Source organism: Calonectris borealis, chromosome 3, assembly GCF_964195595.1.
Source record: "Calonectris borealis chromosome 3, bCalBor7.hap1.2, whole genome shotgun sequence".
NCBI lineage: Eukaryota > Metazoa > Chordata > Aves > Procellariiformes > Procellariidae > Calonectris > Calonectris borealis.
Window position 1 is genome coordinate 128177423 of NC_134314.1, and position 18814 is coordinate 128196236.

The following is an 18814-nucleotide window of genomic DNA, read 5'->3' on the forward strand; positions in this document are numbered from 1 at the left end:
GGAAATACGATTTTTTTTACACTCCCTCCCTCCCGCGGCCAGGATGCCGGCGCGCAAGGTAACCCGGTGGCGTGGGTGCCCCGTCCCCGCTCCCTTTCCCACGGCCTGGCGTGGCCGCGTCCCCTGCGAGCCGGAGCCGCCGCCGAGCCGGCAGCATCTCTGCCGAGCTGCCGCGTTATCCCTGGAAAACGCAATTTAAAACCCTCTGTGCGGGGCTCTCGGAGGGTATATTTAGGAGCGATAGGTTTTGGGGTTTTTTTGTTTTGTTTTGTATTTTTATCAGCAACAAAAGATGTCTTCTGTAAAGACGCGATTCTCCCTTCCCCACCACACTTTAAAACAAAGAGGGTGTTGCTTACCGGGGATGCTCCGGAGGTGAAGCTCCTAATAACAATTATCAGGAGCGACATGGGCTGCGCTTCCCTTTCCCTATTTATTTCAAGTGTAGCTCATTCTAAGAGATAAAATAAACCTGTCCCGCTAACAAAGGCTTTGTGTGGGCTTCGCTAATCCGTGCCGAACGGCGAGGTGCAGTCCTTTTTGTTTGTTTATTTGTGGTCTGGAGTGAAGGAAAACAATAGCTCGCACCTTTGGTCTAATCAAACAATAAACTAATCCACTTGACGGCTGTTATCGGAGATGCGATGCGGGGATGGGTTACAGGTCAGTGCGAGAGAACCGCACCGGGAGGGGAGGAAGAGCGGAAGACTCCTGCCAAACACCCTTTCATTCATTTTTTTATATATATATTATATCATTATATATAATATATGTCTATGATATCGCTCGACAGAGAAGGGAAGGGGAGTCGGTGGCTTAAAGCAGAGGGAGAGACCCGGCGCTTCCCGGGGAGAGGGCCAGAGGAGAAACGCCATGAAGCAAGGGAAGGCACCTCGCCGCCTAAAAACACGACCCACGGGCCGCCCGTGGCGTGGCGAAACCCCACTCCGCCTGCCCGCCCGAGCCGCAGGGGCTGCCCCCCGCTCCCCAGGTCGCCTGCTTGCTGTGCGGGGCCGGGCCGCCTCCGCCACGCGTGACCGCGGCCGACCCGCGCCCCGCACACGCCGCTGCCTCCCCGAGCACCGCAGCCGCGGAAAGCCGCTCAGAAGGGATCTTTCCCTCTCTTACCCCCGCCGAGTGTCTCTTCCCCCCTCTTAAAAAAAAAAAAAACCAGGACAACCAGCTTTAATGCCGCTAAAATCAACACTTGGGGGGGGGGGGGCCGCTCCCCACGCAGCTCGGGGAGGGGGGGGGGAAACAGCGGAGAGGGAGCGGAGGGGAATGGCGGGTGTTTGAGCTACCTGTGAAAGTAAACAGGTAAACACTCCCCCGCTGGCAGAGGCACTTGTCCTCAAGTGCAGCCACTCGGCCTGTGTACACGCACCGCGCCGCCGGCCTCCCGTGGGCTTGTGCAAACAACCCCGCCGGGGCGAGCCCCCGGGAGAGCGGCCTGGGAGGGTCCCCCCCAGGCTCTGTGGCCCCCCCCCCAGCCTCTGCGGCCCCCCCCCCGTCGTGGCATCCCCTCGCCGTAGCGCTGGAGCATCTCCCCCACTCGGCTGGTCCCGCGCGTGGGTGCGGGCAGCGCGGCCGGTGGGCTCCCAGCGGGGTGCTGGGAGGGGGACGCAGCGGGGGAAAGGCGCGAAGGGTGGCGGGAGCACCCCCCGGCGCTGTCGCGATAGCCACCGACCTGCCGTCGGGTTTTTCCGCCCCACGCAGTGCGGCTCCGGGCACGGACGGCGCGGGGTTGTGTCCCGGCCCTGCGACCCTTCCTGACGTCAAAAGGCCCGAGCGGCTGTCACGTCACTCCCCGCCGGTGACGTCACGGCGTCCCGGGCCGCTCGCTCGGTGCGGAGGGAGAGCGGCCTCGCCCCGCAGCGTTGCCCGCGCTTGGGAACCCCCCCCCGGGTCCGGGCCTGGGAAAACCTTTACCTCCCAGGTGGAGCCGGGGCCCGACCAAAGCCCCCCCGTGCGGGGCCGGGCCGGGCCGACCCGCAGAGACCCCCGGGGCCGTTTCCTCCTTCACGCGGCTGAACGGCCCGGCCGCCTCCCGTGGGCATCACCCGCTCCCGCCGCTGTCGGGCCCCACGTCGCGAGGGGTTTGCAGGACGCTCTATCCGAGTCGTGGCATTTCCGCCTCTGTTTGGGTGGGTGGATTATTATTATTATTATTATTATTATTATTATTATTATTACTACTACTATGTAAAGCCTGGTTCTTCACCCCGGCCCGAGGAGCGGAGCTGCCCAAGGAGAGGGGCCGCCCGCCCCGCCGCCCCGGCGATGCTCTGCTGGTCCCTCCCCGGCCTGGCTTCTGCCGGGGTTCTTTAATTCGGGACGTTGTACCGTCGTCCTGCCGCTGTCGCGATTGTCACCGTTATTACGGCTATTTTTTTTTCCCCCTGGCTTGCCACGGAGGGAAGGAATTAAAACGCCGCCACCTCCCCCGCTCCGGGCAGATCGAGCCGGGGTGGGGGGAACAAATCGATCGATAAGCCCGAGATTTGCTGAAAATTAAAGCTCCGTGTCTGGTGCGTGCCCCCAGCCCCTCCCCCCGGGGAAAGGGACGCGGAGGGGGGGCAGCGCCCGCTCGAGGGGTTCCCTCGATATCGAGGAAGGACTCCGAAATGGATGAAGAGATAGCCATTGAGTGCGGTTGAATACCATGACAACTAGGAACAACCTCAGATTTATTCCCAACAGTTAGGACACACTGAAAGAGGGCGTCAATCACGTATTATTTCGCCACTGAAATAAATGCAAAAACTGCGCCGAGACAAAGGGTTCCAACAGAAGCCGGACATTTGTCTACATTGCGGACATTGTCTCCAGCTTAGCCATAGGGTTGTATTTGTGTTTGCGCGGGTCCGACCACCCAGGATGTGCTCAGGGGCTCGCTTAAGGAAAAAAAAAAAAAGGGGGGGGGGGAAAATCCCTGGGCATTGTCAGCCACATCACATACTTTATGGGAGGCAGGCTGGGGGCTGGGGGCTGGGGGAGGAAAGATGGGGGGAGCGGGGCGGGAGAGGAGGGGAAGGTGCGAGTACATTGGGCAAATAGGAGGATGTCCGAGGGACCCTCTTCCTCCTCTTCCCACCACCAGCAGCCCCATTCCCGCTCCCTGCTCCTGGAAGAGAAACTCGGTCAACTTTTCTTTCCCAGAAATAAAGGTGGTGGTGAGAAGCCCCTTTCCAGATTGTACACCCCCCCTCCCCGCACACCGCCATCATCCCCGCGCACAAGCCCGTCCCGGGCCGGGGTCCGGCTGCGGGGCGGTTCGGGGAAGGGGAAGGGGAAGGAAAAGGGAAGGGATAGGGGAAGGGAAAGGCATAGGGGAAAAGGAAGGGGAAGGGGAAGAGGAAGGGGAAGGGGAATTGGAAGGGGAAGGGAAGGGGAAGGAAAGGGGAAGGTCCGGGCCGTGCCCGGCGAGGGTGCGCACGGCCAAGGGTCCGCGGTGGATGCAGGAAAAGGGAGGAAGGAGGAAAATGAACATAAAAGTTGGTGGCAGACAGACAGAGAGGGAAGAAGCTGGGGAGGGGGGCGGTCTGCAGCCCCGCGCCGGGCAGGGGGAGCCTCCGAGGCCGCGCAGCGCTGCTCCGCTCCTCGCCGCTCTGCCGGGACCCGCGGCCGGGGATGCTGTGGGGCTCCGCGGCTGCCGACGCCGTGTGTGTGCGTGGGTCCCTGTGTGACACCTGGAGACCCGGCCTTCCAAAACGCCCTTTTGGAAAGCAACCCCTTCTTTATCCCCCTCCTTCCCCAGGTCCTCAAAAAAAAAGGAAAAAAAAAAAAAGAAAAGGAAAAAATTAATGCAGCCATAGTTGAAAGTCCATTGGGCTCCAGCCATTAAATTAACCAAACGGGCTGGGTTTTATTCCCCTGGAAGAAGGAGGCAAAATCAACGAGACCTCTTCAAATAAAGCCCCCCCCCCCCAAGTAATCACCTCCCGGATCTCGCCGGGTCGTGACTGACGATCGCATTTTGCCAGTTCGGTTAATTTCGGAGCAAACTAGAATCAATTACTTGCTGTTTAATTTCCAGCGTTCATCCCTAAGCCTCAACCAAAATATTGACCTAGGCGGTTTAGATAAGTTGGTCTCTTGCCATCTGAGCCGCCTCTCGCTTCGGTCCCGCGCGGGGCTTTGAGCGCGTCCCCGCGCAAAAAAACGCTGCCCGCGGGTTTGCGTGGGCGCGCAGGCTGCGCGGGAGGGGTGGGAAACCGCGCACGCAGCCTCTCTCGCTCCCTATCACCCCCACACCCCCCCCCAGGTTTGCGGTTTTTTTTCCTCACGGCTTTTCAAGGCAATCGGTGGAAAACACACTTTGGAGTGTGCGGAATATCGGGCTGGTGTGCGAGGCTCTTTGTATGTAAATACTGCGTTTAAAAAAAAGGAAAATCACACCCTCCCTCTCTCGCTGACACACACACACACGCGGAAGGGCCCTCCCCACGCCGGTAATTAACTGACACGTTATACCACTCATCACCAATGGTGGAAGCTCGGAGCTCGCCCAAAACCCGCAATTTCACATCTGCAAACACTGTCTTCATCCACTTGACTTCCAAGACCCGCCCACACGTGGCCAACCTTTCCCGGGTTTAATGTATTTTTTTTCTCCCTCCTCTCGGCAGGTTCATGTGTGGGGACCAGCCTTATATGGACTGTTCGCTCCAGCAATGGCTCGGTTTTTTCAAGCGGCAGGCACGGGTTCGGGGTGTTTAAGTAAGATCCAGAAGTGATCTTTTTTTTTTTCCTTTCTTTTTTTTTTTTTTTTTTTTCCTTGGCGTGTCTTTCTCCCTTTCCCCTGGAGTTACAAACTATTTCCGAAGCCAGCTGCTGCTCCCGCTCTCCGAATTTCCCCCGTGGCAGAACAAGCCCGTAGAAATCACCACCGCAGAGATCCACCGCTGCGGCCGCGGCTCCGCTTCTTCTTTTGCACAAAACCCTTCGGTTATTTTTCTATATATCTATATTATTCTATTTTTTTTTTCCCTCCTCCACGCGTGCCGCCGCCCCGCAGCCTCCTCCCCCGGCTGCCGTGTGCGTGTGCGCTGGTGTTGTCGCCGTTCCGCGTGTGCGTGTGCGCCCGTGACACGGCGGATCGGCGAAGCCGCTCCTCCAACTTTCCAGCCTAAATTTGGCCGGAACATGTCTCTGACCAACACAAAGACGGGCTTTTCGGTGAAGGACATTTTGGACCTCCCCGACACCAACGATGAGGACGGCTCCGCCGCGGAGGGCGGCGAGGAAGAGAGCGAGGCGCCGGAGCCGGCCAAGAAAGCGGGAGTTTTGGGACAAACCCCCTTGGACACTGTTCAGACGCTGCCTTTGAAGAACCCTTTCTATGATAATAGCGATAATCCCTACACGCGTTGGCTGGCGAGCGCCGAGGGCATCCAGTACTCCCGTGAGTACCGCGCGGGGCGGCGGGGACGGGGACGGAGCAGCGCCGCGCTGCCCCACGCCCGTGGGGGCTTCCCCCGGCGGCGGGGCGCGGAGTGGGGGGGGAGGGGGGGGGGGTTGCCGCTCCCCACGGCTGGCTAAGCCCCGGCCTGTGCCCCCATCCCCCCCCTCCCCGCGGCGGGGGAGAGCCGGCCGGCCGGGCGGGAGGGATGCGGGATGCGGCGAGGGTGATGCGGGGGGCGGCGAGGGGGATGCGGGGGTCGCGCAGCGCGGAGCCCACCCCCCCTCGTCGCTAACGGGGGGCTCTCGGCCGGACTCTCCGCAGTGCACGGGCTGACGGCCGGCGGCGGCGGCCAGGACCCCTCCGCCAAATCGCCGGAGCCGTCGGCCGACGAGTCACCCGACAACGAGAAGGAAGCGGCGGGCGGCGGGGACGCGGGGAAGAAGAGGAAGAGGAGGGTGCTCTTCTCCAAGGCGCAGACCTACGAGCTGGAGCGGCGGTTCCGGCAGCAGCGGTACCTGTCGGCGCCGGAGCGGGAGCACCTGGCCAGCCTGATCCGCCTCACCCCCACCCAGGTGAAGATCTGGTTCCAGAACCACCGCTACAAGATGAAGCGGGCCCGGGCCGAGAAAGGTATGGAAGTGACTCCTCTTCCCTCCCCGCGGCGGGTGGCCGTGCCGGTCTTAGTCAGGGACGGCAAGCCCTGCCACACGCTCAAAGCTCAGGACTTGGCAGCCGCGACTTTCCAGACGGGAATCCCCTTCTCCGCCTATAGCGCCCAGTCTCTACAGCATATGCAATACAACGCCCAGTACAGCGCTACCAGCAACCCCCAGTACCCCACAGCACACCATTTGGTACAGGCTCAGCAATGGACTTGGTGAACGCCGGAGGGGAGCGCGCACACACGCACACACTGCCCACACACACCCCCACACACAAAAAAAAAGGAGGAAAAGCAAAAATAATAGAGAGAGAGAGAAAGAGACAGACTGATGCTCCGAAAATAAAATCAAAACTGCGGGGGAAGGAATGGAGAGGGAAACGCTATTATTATTATTATTATTATTGCTATTATTATTATTATTATGTTTTTTTTCCCTCTCCCGTTTCTTTTCCCCTCCATTTTTTTGGGGGGGCTCGGTTTCATTTCGGGGGGAGGCGGGGGGAAGGGAGGGGAGGTGTTTTTGTGCGTCATTGTTTACAGAAATTTTTGCGCCATTCAGAGTGGTCCTGTCTACCTACAACTAAAATAAAAGGGGGGGGGATCGTCACAATTAAAAAAAAAAATAAAGAATAAAACCCCCCCGCTGCTCCTGTGGTTTTGTGGTTTTTTTGCTCCTGCGGCCGCCGTAACGCCGTGCGGGGCACCCCGACGCGCCGATCTCCATTGCTCCCCTTCCAGGACAATTTTCGGCCGCCTGTAACCCCCGACAACTATTAGCGGGCGTATTTTTATATCTCGTTGTGATTATTGCTGCCGTGAGTAGCAGCCAGGGCTTTCATTTTGTTTTATCTTATTTGGGGTTTACGCACAACTATTCCCGAGTAACCATGAGCAGAGGAAAAAGAACCGCAGATTAAAGCCCCTCCGCTCACCGCCGCGGGAAAGAGGGCTCATTGTGCACAAACCCCGGCTTTCGATATTTTAATTTAAAATTTAAAAAAAGCTGTGTTTTAAGAAAAAAATAAGAGAAGGAACCGAGAAGAACGACGGACCGTTTTTGTTCGACTTCTCGGCGCGGCCGGCGCCTGCGGCTGCCTCCCCGCATCCCCCCGCGGCGTTTGGGCCGGGCTCAGCCCGGCGTGGGGCCCCCGCGGGGAGACACAGCCGAGCAGGGCCCCACGGGCCCCCCCACGCCCCGCCGCCCCACGGGCCACCCCACGCCCCGCCGCCCCCGAAAGTTTTTTTTTTTTTTTCGGGGGAAAGCGGCTTTTTTCGGGGCAGCCGGCTTCAGCCCGGCTCCACCGCAACACCCGGAGCTGGAGAAAAACGGGGCGGGGGAGAGAATTATTTTCTATCTGTGATTGTGCTTTTATACCCCCTCAGTGCTCCCCGTGCAACCGGGATCCCCCGGCTGCGGAGTTTTGGATATCAGCTTCACCTCGATGTCCCCCCCCGGGCCGGGGGCCGTTTGCACGGGGGGGGGGGAGCGCGCAAACTTCGGGTTCAGCCCTCGGGGATGCGCCGGCCGCTCAGGCAGGTCGGGGGAAAGGGTTAACACCTGGGGCACCCCGCAAAAAAAAACCGGAGGAGGGGGATAAGGAGAAGAGAGAGGCGAGGCGGAGCTGGGCGGCTCAACCGGGGTGAAACGGGGACCGAGCCCAGCCCCGGTGAAGTTACGGCCGGTTTCGGGCAGGCGCAGCCCCCGGCTCGGAGCGGGTTTGGGCACAGCCGGGGCAGCTCTGCGCTCCCCCGCCCTCCCCTGCCTTTTTAGGATGGTAAATGTTCTTAAAAAAGAAAGAAAAAAAGGCTTGTCCGGTGTGATGGGGCCGGGGCAGCGCCCGCCCCGTCCGGCCGGGGCTGAGCGGGGCCGAGCCGAGCCGGATCAGTTCAACGCCCAAAGCAAAAAGATGCCCGGTACCGGCCCGCAGCACCCCAGCACCCCAGCCCCTGCGCCCCTCCGCCGCCACCAAGCCCAGGCACAGCCTCCGCGCTCGGGCTGTTTTTTTTTTTCCTTTTCCTCTTTCCCCCCCCCCCCCCCCCCCCTTTCCTCTTTTCTTGTTCCTCCTTCCCCCCGCCTCCCCGCCGGGTGAGCCCTTGTCCGAACCACCCGAGGCCGGGGAGCTGCTCGGCTTCGCGTCGGCAACCCGCCTGCGCACCGGCGGAGCAAGGCGGCGGAGTAGCCGCGGCTGATGCAGCGGGGGAGAGCCAGCCAAGCGAGCGGAGGAGCCGGCTCTCCAGCCCGGGGAGGCTCGGCTGGGGTCCCGGACCCGCGCCCAGCTGCGCGGGGTACACGAACATGTGCAGCTTTTCCCCTCTCCAGCCTCAGCGTGCGAGCCAGGAGCGGGAGAGAAGGAAAATTGTCACTTTTTTCTTCTTTTTTTTTTTTTCTCCCCAGGCTCTGCTAAGTCTATAAAACCAGTTGTGTGGCCCTAACCTCCGTGGCCTTATATCTCCCATGCTGCCGGGCCAGCTCCGAGCAGTCTATCTTTGCACAATATACAGTAGACTTCACAAAACAGCACAATGGGGGAGGCAGGGAGGTGAGCATGTTAGAGGCGTGCATATTAAAGAGACGGAGGCAAAGGCAGCCAGGGCTGGGCCGGGCCGGGGAGAGGAAAAAAGGAGAGACAGTTTGGGGGGGCCCTCCCTGTGTCTTCCCCCCCCCTCCTTTTTAGGGCCATTCAATTCATTTATGGGAGGCAGTCCATCTCGGAGTCAGGGAGCAGTGTCCTTTGCGTTTTGTTAGGGCTGTCACTCGTGCTCATTGTTAGGCATGTTCTACATGTTGTATCCCATATGGCCAGCTGGGCCGGAGGACCCCTCACAAAACCCAAATTGTGCCCAGCTTTCAAAACCAGCATTGTTGTCTGTGAAAGGAAGACGAATTAAAAATTCGTGCTATATCTATTCTGGAAAAAAAAAAAAGGGGGGGGGAACAAGGAAAAAGAATCCCTCTCTCTTTCTCTCCCTCTCTCCTCTCTCTCCCTCTCTCTTTGAAGACTAACAGAGGCCCTCCTCTTCTCCCAGTTCCCGCTGACAAGTTTCTCTCTCATTTCACAGGAAATTAGACCTCCCCCCCCCAAAGACCCAAGCGCATCTCCCCCGTAAAACACAAGGCGATGCCCGCTCCTGTGCCTCCACCCCGCCAGCGGAGCTCCGCTGCCCGCGCTGCCTGCTCTGCCCGCGCTGCCTGCACTGCCTGCGCTGCGCGGAGGCTGCGGCGGGCAGCAGAACAAGGCTGCATTCAGGGCCGGTAATGTTATGCAGGCTGCCTCCCTGCGCGGCCCGGCCGTACCGCGGGGCGGGCTGGCACGTCCCGCTTCTCCCCCGGAGAAACGGCTCTTTCTTGTCGTAGCTCCTCGTTGTGCAAGGCAGGCCATCAGAAGGGAGGAGAGAGAGAGAGGAAGAGAAAGGGAGGCCAAAATAAATTAAAAAAAAAAAAGAAGAAAAGAAAAAGAAATTTTTTAAAAAAGAAAAAAGAAAATTAAAAAAAAAAAGAAAAAGAAAATGAAAAAAGAAAAAAGAAAAAAAAGAAAAAAAAGAAAAAAGAAAAAAGAAAAAGAAAAAAACAGAAAAAGAAAAAACAAAAAAAAACAGAAAAAGAGGAAAAAAGAAAAAGAAAAAGAAAAACGAAAAAGAAAAAGAGAAAGAAAAAAGAAAGAAAAAAGAAAAAGAAAAAAAAGGAAAAAGAAAAAAAAGGAAAAGGAAAAAAAGGGGGGGAAACCCTGCAAACGAACCATCCTTGGCATTTTCAGCACCCCAGGCAGAGGGGATGCGCAGAGCTGCGCGGGGGCGTTGGCGTGACCTGGAGTTGATTTGGCGTGGGAGCGGGCCCGCAGCGCAGAGATGAGACTTCACCTGGGGGTCCGGCACCTCCGCCCCCCCACACTCCTCCTGCCTGCAGTTTTGGCAGCAGCCCCCCAGTTTGCCCCGCTGCAGATGCACCCCCCCACCACCGATGCGCCCCTCTCCTCCGCCCCGGGCGCCGCGAGAGTCGCCCGCCGGGTTTGGATGGCGACACGCTCTGCGGGTCGCGATTTGGGGCACAACCGGGCGGGTGAGAAGCTGAGCCCGGGCCTCAGGCCCCTCTTAGCCCGCTCCCCGAGCTCCACTCCCTTTCCTTCCCACCCACCCCCCATTTTTTTCCCCCTGTCTCCTTCCTCCACCCTCTTGTAGGGAAGAAACTGTTTAGGCGCCTGAGATAACCTGATAATGAGCTGGAAGCCCCCTTAAGCCCTGGAAATAACTTACTTTCGTCACCTATTGACTGTTTGGCTTAGTTTGGAACCGGTGTGGATTTTTCGGGTCTTTTCAAGAGAGCCGGTCAATGAAAAGCTAATCCAATATTTACAAAGTATAAGGGCAATTCTCGGCGGTGTTTATTAAGGGGCCGGTGGGGAAGGGCTGCGGGGGGGGGGACACACAGGGGGCCGCCCCTCCCGGCGTGCCCGGTGCGGCTGCAGCGAGATGCCCTGGGCGGTATTTCAGCAGGGCGGTGCTCTCCCCGCATCACCTCCCGTTACCCCCGCATCTGCAAACAAACCCCCGCAGCAGCCCCCCCCCAGCCAAGCGACAGGCCGCTATCTCCCCGAAAAGGAAACAGTTTAAGGGTTTATTGCTTTCTGCAGCGGGAGGGATTTATTTGATATGATCCCCCCCGGGCGGGCGGCCGCAGGGCGGCAGCAGAGCCCCGCGCAGCCCGGCGGAGGAGGGGGCGGCGGCTCGCTGCCCCTCCGCGCTCCCCCGGGGCCGGGACCGGAGCGGAGGGGGGGGGAACCCGGGGGAGGCGAGGCGGTGGGCACCGGCCCCCGACCCCCGCCCGTCGGGCGGCCGCACGGCGGCGCTGTCGGATAAGGGACGCGCCGTCGGGGCCGCCCCCGGGACCCCCCCCTCCCGTCCCCGGAGGGGTCCCGATGGCGGCCGGGAGCCTGCTCACAGCGTCAGCCCCGGGGAAGAGGCCCTCGCAGCCCCCCGGTGACACGGCAGCGGCAGGGGTAGGACGGATGGACCAGGGGAATGGATGGATGGAGGGAGGGAGAGCACTCCAGGGGTTAATGGGAAGGATCCCGCCAGCGCCCTGCCTCGCCTTGCTTTAGGAAATCGCTTTGAAATACAGAGCAGAGCTCATAGGTGTGAAAAGATCTGTCCCGTAATCCTTACGTGGGGCAAGACACCATAGAAGTGTGCACTCCTGCCATGCACACCAGTGGTACTGCTGCCCCTTCTGCCCCCACCAGCCCCAGGGGTCAAGCAGACCCTCAAGACTTAAGAACCCATCTTTTCGCCAAACACTGCCTCTCCAAGTCCTAGGCAGGGTTTGGCGCAAAGCATTCACCCATTTCATATAATTATGAGTATCAACCACACCAGAAGAACAAACCAACGAGGATATCGCAGCATTTCAGAGAACTGAAGATGAAGTGACAGCGCATGCACAGCTTCCTCCCAGCACTCCACCTCTCGTCACCCCTGCATGAAGTCAGAATGTCGGCAGCCTCGGGGATGGCTGCAGCTGCCTTGCTGCTTTCGAATGCAACTTACGGCTCGCACACTCAAAGGCATTGAGGCATCTAAGCATGGCAGGTAGGTGCTTAAGGGCATCCCTTTTCTTGAATGACCCAACTCAGAAGTGCTTTGGGAAAGGCCAAATAAACAGTAGCCACTGGCTCCCCTTGCTGTGCCTTTACCAAGTCTCCCCACCACCAGCAGATAGCCCACCACACTGTGCAGTAGCCACAGGGACGCTCAGCTGTGTTTTCTTCCTTCCTGTGCTATTCAGCATATTGTGTTAGCCAAAACAAGCTTTAAAAGAATGTCAATACTCACATTTTGTATCAAAAACAAGAATCCAAGCTATGGTTTTGTCCCCACTTCTGGCCTTTGAAAGTATCTGAGCAGCAGGTTAAAGCTCATAGCAAGCAAGTTAGGACACTTTGTAACAACAACAACAAAAAAATTGCAATTCTAGGAAAGGTCTACCCTCAATCCTGAGAGCAGTGTTGCATGCTCACCTTTCCTTACCGTGACCTCCCCAGGTTGACCCCATTAGGAAATGCTTCAGGAGAAACAGATACAGCCCTCACTTAAACTGCCAGGACAAGGCTTGGCACCGCTCACCTCCATGTTACAGCCCCGCTGGGGCACAGCCAGGGTTGCTCTGCCGTTCTCTCTGGGGTGGAGCATGACCAGCACTCTCCAAAACAGGTATCTCCATTTCTTCCCCAGGAGATAACCCATTTCCAGCCCCAGAAAGATGAGATTTTCTTCGCAGGGTCATCCATTCTGTGCTTTCTATTTCTCACCAGGTGATGCATCGCTAAATTTTGCATTTTAATTCAGTAAACAGCAAGACTTTCATTTAGCAGATTCACCATCCAGTGATGGTAAATTTGCTGGGTTTTGCAAAACTGCTAACTAATGATACTTCTACATATAAAGAGCCAACAATTCTGTCTCTTTTCATTTTTTCATGTATATACAGACACATGTATACAAGAACACCTAGAAACAAACACAATAGTGCCCGCTGGCTGGGGACAGCGGGGTGAAGACCTCACTGGCCAGCCATGCCTCGGAGGTGCACCCACCCACCATCCCTCCCCACGCAGTGTTGCTCCCACCTTGCCCAGCCGGGGCTGTGGCCTTGCAGACAAGCTGGCCTGGCAGCCGTCACCCACCTGGGGTGACACTCCAGCATTTGTTCTTCTGCCACCCCTGGGTGCTCAGACCTTACCTGAGGGGGGGGGCTGTCACCTCACTTCCCAACACAAAAGGCTTCAGAGGCAGCTTCCAGCACCAGCTCACCGCCCCAGGTTTCTTCATGCTGCCCACACCAGCTGGCCCAGGGGGTTGGACAGGAGGGACCCCCGCTTTGGTGTGTGTGTCCCCCCACACCCCATGGCCCTTTCAGGCAGCAGCCCCCCTCCTCCCTCCGTTCCTGGCCATACCCATGGCTGGGACAGCTTGGTCCCTCCAAAACATTTGAAAGACCAGCAGGTTCAGAGATCCTGGGGTGCTCCAGGTGCAAAGGGCAAGTGTTTGGTTGGAAAACAAAGGATTTAAGCCTGAAGAGTGGGTTATAGTTTGGGTGCAGCATCCTTCCTTCCACATACTCCACGGCGCTCCGCAAGTCTGTCCCACGGATAAAAGCGAGCATCAGTGTGCAGTACCCCTCGAGGTGCCACAGGACCATACCGGCATGCAAATCCGACAATAAATTCTTTAAAAAAAGGTTTTACACATCAGGCAAAAAATAATTTAAAACATGAGTTCTCACATCTCTGTTTTAATGTTTAACATATTTTATTGTTTTACACAAATACGGTTTGAGCAGTTTGAGGTAAGTGGGGTGCATATAATAGGCCCTAGTTCCACTTACATATTTGGGATTTAACTGCTAGAAATCATGTCAATGCTATCAATAGAAAACATTCAAAACGTGATGTAAAAAATCCAATGGCCCAGAGAAACTTGCCTTGAATTGTCACAGATTCACTTAAACAGAGTCCTCTTGATTCTGCATAGAGATCTGCCGGATTTCATGGGGTTTAGCACCATTTCAGGAAGAAAATTATCCATGAGATAAAAACTGCAAGCAAAGCTGCTCAGAATAAATTGTGTAAAATCATATTATCACCACCACAGCTCGGTCTGGTCAAACAGGTCAACTATTTGAGGAAAGAACAGTTGAAAGAAATCAGTGTATGTCTATTCTGATTATTATTATTTTTTTTAGTGCAAACACCACAAACCAAAAGTATACCAATCTAACTCTGAGAAACAAACATACAAAGAATTCAAGCATCTTAACATAGCAAAACCCACTCTGACCACATGGAATACATAGGATGGGGGAGGCTTGGGGAACTTAAAGCACGGGATCCTTTCAGCATCTACGCTTGTATCTGTACTAGTAAACTAAGCGGTACCGGTGATCGTTCCTTGGAACAGTGTCTCTACAGCACCAAACTGCCAAGAAAGTCCCTGCCTCTTCCCCGGGTTCCCGGAGCGTGGTGTCGCGGCAGGGGCTGTGTCCCCAGCCCCTCACACTGTCGACGTGAGCGCTGACCAAGGCTGGTGGAGACGCGCAGGTTGCAAACAGCGCACAGGAGAGCTTCTCTCTCCCCATGACCTTCGGGATGCGTTGTACACATCTTCCAGGAAAGAGTCTTTTGCAAGAAAAGAGTTCATCTCCTGTTGTCCAAGACTGTAAAAAAAAAAGCTCCTGTCGTGGAGCTTCCCAGCTATTTTCTTATTCAGACATTTTCCCCCCCTCTTCAGTTAAAGCTGTCCTGCAAAAACCTGAAAGTCACTGACTCCTAAAAAAGATAAACACACACATGATTTGTTACCCAAGATCAGACCAAGTAATTCAGCTTCAATATACTTTTGATAAAAACGGCCTTAAGTCCCTCGTATCCTCTATCCAAGGCTCAGCCCAGCCTTCATCCCTGCTATACCACGCAGAAGGACTTGGCACCATATCTCACAGGGTAAAAAAACAAGTTCCTGACCCTCTTTGGTGGAGTTATGACCTGCCCTGCTCCGCGTTCAGCCAGCCAAAGGGGTACGGTGCGGTGCTGCTCCCAGGGGAGCGCAGAGCCAGGGAACACTGCAAACCAGGGGATGCAACAGCGAGGCTGTGGGACACAAGAGGCACCTGCGATGCACGCAACGGGAGAGATACCCTCTTTAAAAACGTCTCACTGCTGCCTGGGCACAGACCAGACCCACTCCCAGCAGTCCCGTGGTGTCGGGGCGCGTGGCTCCCCGCTGCACCTGCAGTGACCGCTCCCCCACTTGTCAGATAAGGAAGCTCATGTCCTGCAGCGGCCTTTGGGTTTGCTTCTTCCTCTTCTTCCCCTTAAGGCTTCTGCTTCCGTAATCGCTCCAGCGGTTGAGAAAGTCCGGTCCGTGGCACAGCTTTCCTTCCACAACCTAAGCACAAGCAGAAATATGCTCAGTTGAGAAAATATGGCAGGAATCATCCTGAAACATGTGCTTTCAAATGAAGCTGCAGCAAAGCCACCCTTGAGTTTTTTTCCCCAGGTATATTCACACAAGCCAGCAACAGCCATAACAGCCCAGTTAGAAGTATATTGCAGTCCCCTTGACCGAACTGGGTGTAAATCACAGCCCACAGAGTGACCCTAGAAGACCCATTTATATAGAAAACAAGTGACTTCTAACCTGACCTTACTTTGCCCTAGAAGCGAGATGAGACACTGCCTTTGCCGAGACGTACGCAGAGCTCAGCATGCGCCATGTACACCCAAAGATTTTTGGAACCCCCAGACTGCCTTCCTCCCAGGCGGAGAGAGGCAGCGGCTACATGTCAGACCCATCACTTTCACACTCAAGTACCATGACGATGGGCGAGGAAGGAAAGGGAACTCCTGGTGATTTTGGAGGTTGCCACAGAGCCCATCTCAAGGGAGTATCACACCAGCCCTTCCCCTCTTGCACACCGCTTACACGTGCGTGCCAGGTAACCACAACTTCAGCACCTTCCAGTAAACTGTTAGAGATGTTTGGGGGAAGCCCTGGCTCTGCCAGAAACCAGCCCAAGTCCTGCAGAGCTGAGTCTCCTCCTTCCTTCAGCACATCTCCTGGGTGCGTGTAACAGCCAGGGGAAAGAGGACACTGGCAAGCACTGTCGCCTCACCCTGCATCACCACGCTCAACTCGCGTCACCAGCAGTGGCCTGAAGCCCCTGGAGAGCCAAGCACAGCCTCCCGGGTAGGAGGTGGGAAAGGGTCCTCAAACCCACCAAATGGGCTGAGAAAGGGGGAAACGGTGGTGTGCATCCACTGCCACCCGTTCCACCCTCACAGATCCTTTGCACCACTGACGCTGCCTTCACCCGCTCATCCATCGTGACCACTAATAACCTAAATCTATATGCGCTTATACGTGCGACATGCACAAATTTACATACACATTTAAGAAAGGCAAGGAAAGTGGTGCTGGCAGTGCTAGACATCTCATTAATTTACTCCTGCCAGAGCAGCATTTCGGCCAGGATGAAAATACATTAGAGGTTCATGCAATTCTTACCACTGATTTCCAAAGACAAAGGTTTTAAAGGTCAAAAGAAAGACTCACTCATGGCTTATGCGATGCTTTTTGAAGTAATGGATAAATGTGGAACTTGCCTTTGATGGTCCCTTTCAGAGTTAGGTAACAGCTGGATGAAAATCCACTACAAAAGAGAATTCAATGTTATCATTAGTGTGACTTTGGATAGCAGCTGTTTGCTGCATTTTTCAGAAGACTACTTGATTTGTCCCTCTCAAGTGAGGCCCACTTAAAACTCCATATTATGGACAAAACACCAACTGAAACATCCCCAGCTTTTTGTATTTCGGCTCTCCTAAGGTAAGTGTTTCAGAATGAGGCAAAAATAAAACTCAACCCAGAGTCAACAAAGAACAATCAAGCCGATTAAGGTGAGGAGGGAAAGAGAAGCGAAGAAGTATGGTCACCAGTCTGTACCAGCAGGCATCCGACCACTCTTTGTGCATTTTGTGCTGGGTATTGCCCATATGCAGTAACCACGCGCCCCCCCTTCCAATACAAAGACTTGGGAAAAATAAATCAATGAAGATAGATGGATTACAAAATTAAAACGACAGAGGAATGGTAATATTGAAAGTAATTTTGCCTTTTTGCAGTCCAGGACATTCAGGATTATTTTTTCTTCTTCTCCATTCTTCTTGAACCAAGTACTTTTGTGTTGCAACCTGTAAATAATAATAATAACCCAATTATTAAGCTGCAGCCTCAGTGCTGTGTGGTCCAATTTGACAGAAACCTGGTCAAAATTTGGTTTGTCCAAACTCACTCTGGAACAAATCAGTAGCAAATTAGTGACTGCCAGCTGGTACACATGATCACAAAATCACGACGTTATTGTCTTCAGTGCGAGCACAGATTTTCAGAAGGGATTTAAAGGAGAAAAGGATTATGGCAGTGGCATATCAGCTCTGGGAAAATGCTTCAGCATATGGATATGAACATCAGGCTCCATCTATACTGATATGTATGGGTCCATCTCCTGCTGATCCCAAGGCCACCAAAGTCTGAAGACACCTATTAACCTCATTAAAGCTTGCTTTTGCCTTTGGAAGACTTAGACTTTGGAAAATATTTTTTCCAGACACCCCAGCATCTGTGAAGGCATAAATCAACTCAGTGGCATGTTTTAAGCCATCTGGCCCAACATATCCTCAGTTCTTTACCACAATCATAAAAAAACCTATATTAGTCTAGACTTTCCATTCAGCTAAAACCATTGTGCAAGTATTTAAATAGGAACCTAAAAGTAATCACTGTTAAACTTTATCCCCCTTTCAGCTCAAATGTAAAGCTGAAGCTTGGCAGTAAACAAGAGAAGAGTGTTTTTCCACAACCAGTCAATTTTGTTTGACTTAAACTAAAATTCTAGGGCTCTCTTTTCATTTATAGCCATGCTTTGTATCTAGGTTAAGGACTTTAAAGTATGCTAAGGATAGGCGTTTGTTCTCCATCTACTTGCTTTCTACCTCTCAGTTACTGCTGAGGTCAGATCTTCAGCTAGTGGAAACCAGCCTCTCTCCATTAGAGCCCGTGGGGTGTAAGACTTGCTTCAGCAGCTGAGAGCTGCTACGAACATGCTCTATCCTTCACAAACCACCACAGGTCACAGCTCCGGAGGAGCTCCCGGACAACCTTCTGTATAATTCATGATCGCTTCCTGGAGTAAATAATGCTTTCTGCCCTCCCCATGCACCTTCAGTTACTGCGCTCCTCCAAAGGCCCAGACAAATAAAAGTTTGATGTTTATTTTATTTTAAGAATGACTATTTACCCATCTTCCCTATTCTACCTTTATCTTGTTTACTACCTCTTACAATAGCAAGAAGTCGCTGCCAGGTAACCCCTTTCATTCCAGCGCTCTCCTTGGTAAGTAAGGACGTGCAGCCTTCGGTCACGCTGTTTGCTCTGAGCTGAGCTACGCAGCTTCACCGCGAGAAAAATATGCCACACTTTCTTCAATTCTTCAGGTGAAGTGCTGACATCTGACCCTTGTCATGTCTCCAGCTTTCCATTGGGTTTGATCTGCCTTCTTACCCTTAAATCATACTCACCGTGAGTCAGGAACTCATTTGCCAAACATCCTTCATTGGAGAGGGGCAACGTGCCTGGCCATGGGCAGCAGGATGCCAGGGGCCAGCTTTGGGCTGGTGGTGGAGGTGACCAACCACCTGGGACACCGGGCTGGTGGCAGGTGCTGGGAGCAGATCCGGGACCAGCTCAGACTAAGAACGGTTCATCAGGTGAGGGCAGCTCCACCATCACAGCTCTCACTCAACACCGTCATTATTTGGGCACGTTTCACGTGAGATAGATGTTAATATAATCCAGAAACTGAAACAAATGGATCTTCGCATATATTCGAAACAAAGATTTTGGAAATGTGAAGGACCTGGTTTTCAGTAGCACCACCAATAAAGTTTAAGTCATTGCATCTTCTGAAGACACACTTGGCTATGCAAAGCATGAGAATTTTAGTCCCAACGTCATCCTCTGCTCACACTCTGGCTACATCAGGTAAATACAGAGAGTGGTACCCACATGGGTTTCAGGAGGCTCCCATTCCATCTCAGCCACAGAAGAGCTGAAGAACTTTGCTGTTCCTCCTCCAGAGCAATGTCAGAGCAGAGCTTGGGTTCACCCTCAAGAGCAGCTTTCTTGCCTGCTGCTGT

The 18814-nt window shown here is 54.7% G+C and overlaps 1 protein-coding gene across 1 annotated transcript; it reads left to right on the forward strand.

The window, feature by feature from the left end:
* The first annotated feature begins 4680 nt into the window (after nucleotides 1–4680).
* Nucleotides 4681–6680, forward strand: NKX2-2 (NK2 homeobox 2). Its single transcript, XM_075148201.1, has 2 exons — nucleotides 4681–5404; nucleotides 5726–6680. The coding sequence occupies exons 1-2, from the start codon at nucleotides 5146–5148 to the stop codon at nucleotides 6283–6285; spliced, it is 819 nt and encodes a 272-aa protein (XP_075004302.1). The 5' UTR covers nucleotides 4681–5145; the 3' UTR covers nucleotides 6286–6680.
* Nucleotides 6681–18814: the final 12134 nt, after the last annotated feature.

What these genes read in the sequence shown, in the direction of transcription:
- NKX2-2 (XM_075148201.1), top strand. Translation starts at nt 5,146, where the DNA reads ATGTCTCTGACCAACACAAAGACGGGCTTTTCGGTGAAGGACATTTTG. An exon ending in CGAGGGCATCCAGTACTCCC is followed by an intron (nt 5,405 to 5,725) that starts GTGAGTACCGCG and finishes GACTCTCCGCAG; the next exon opens with TGCACGGGCTGACGGCCGGC.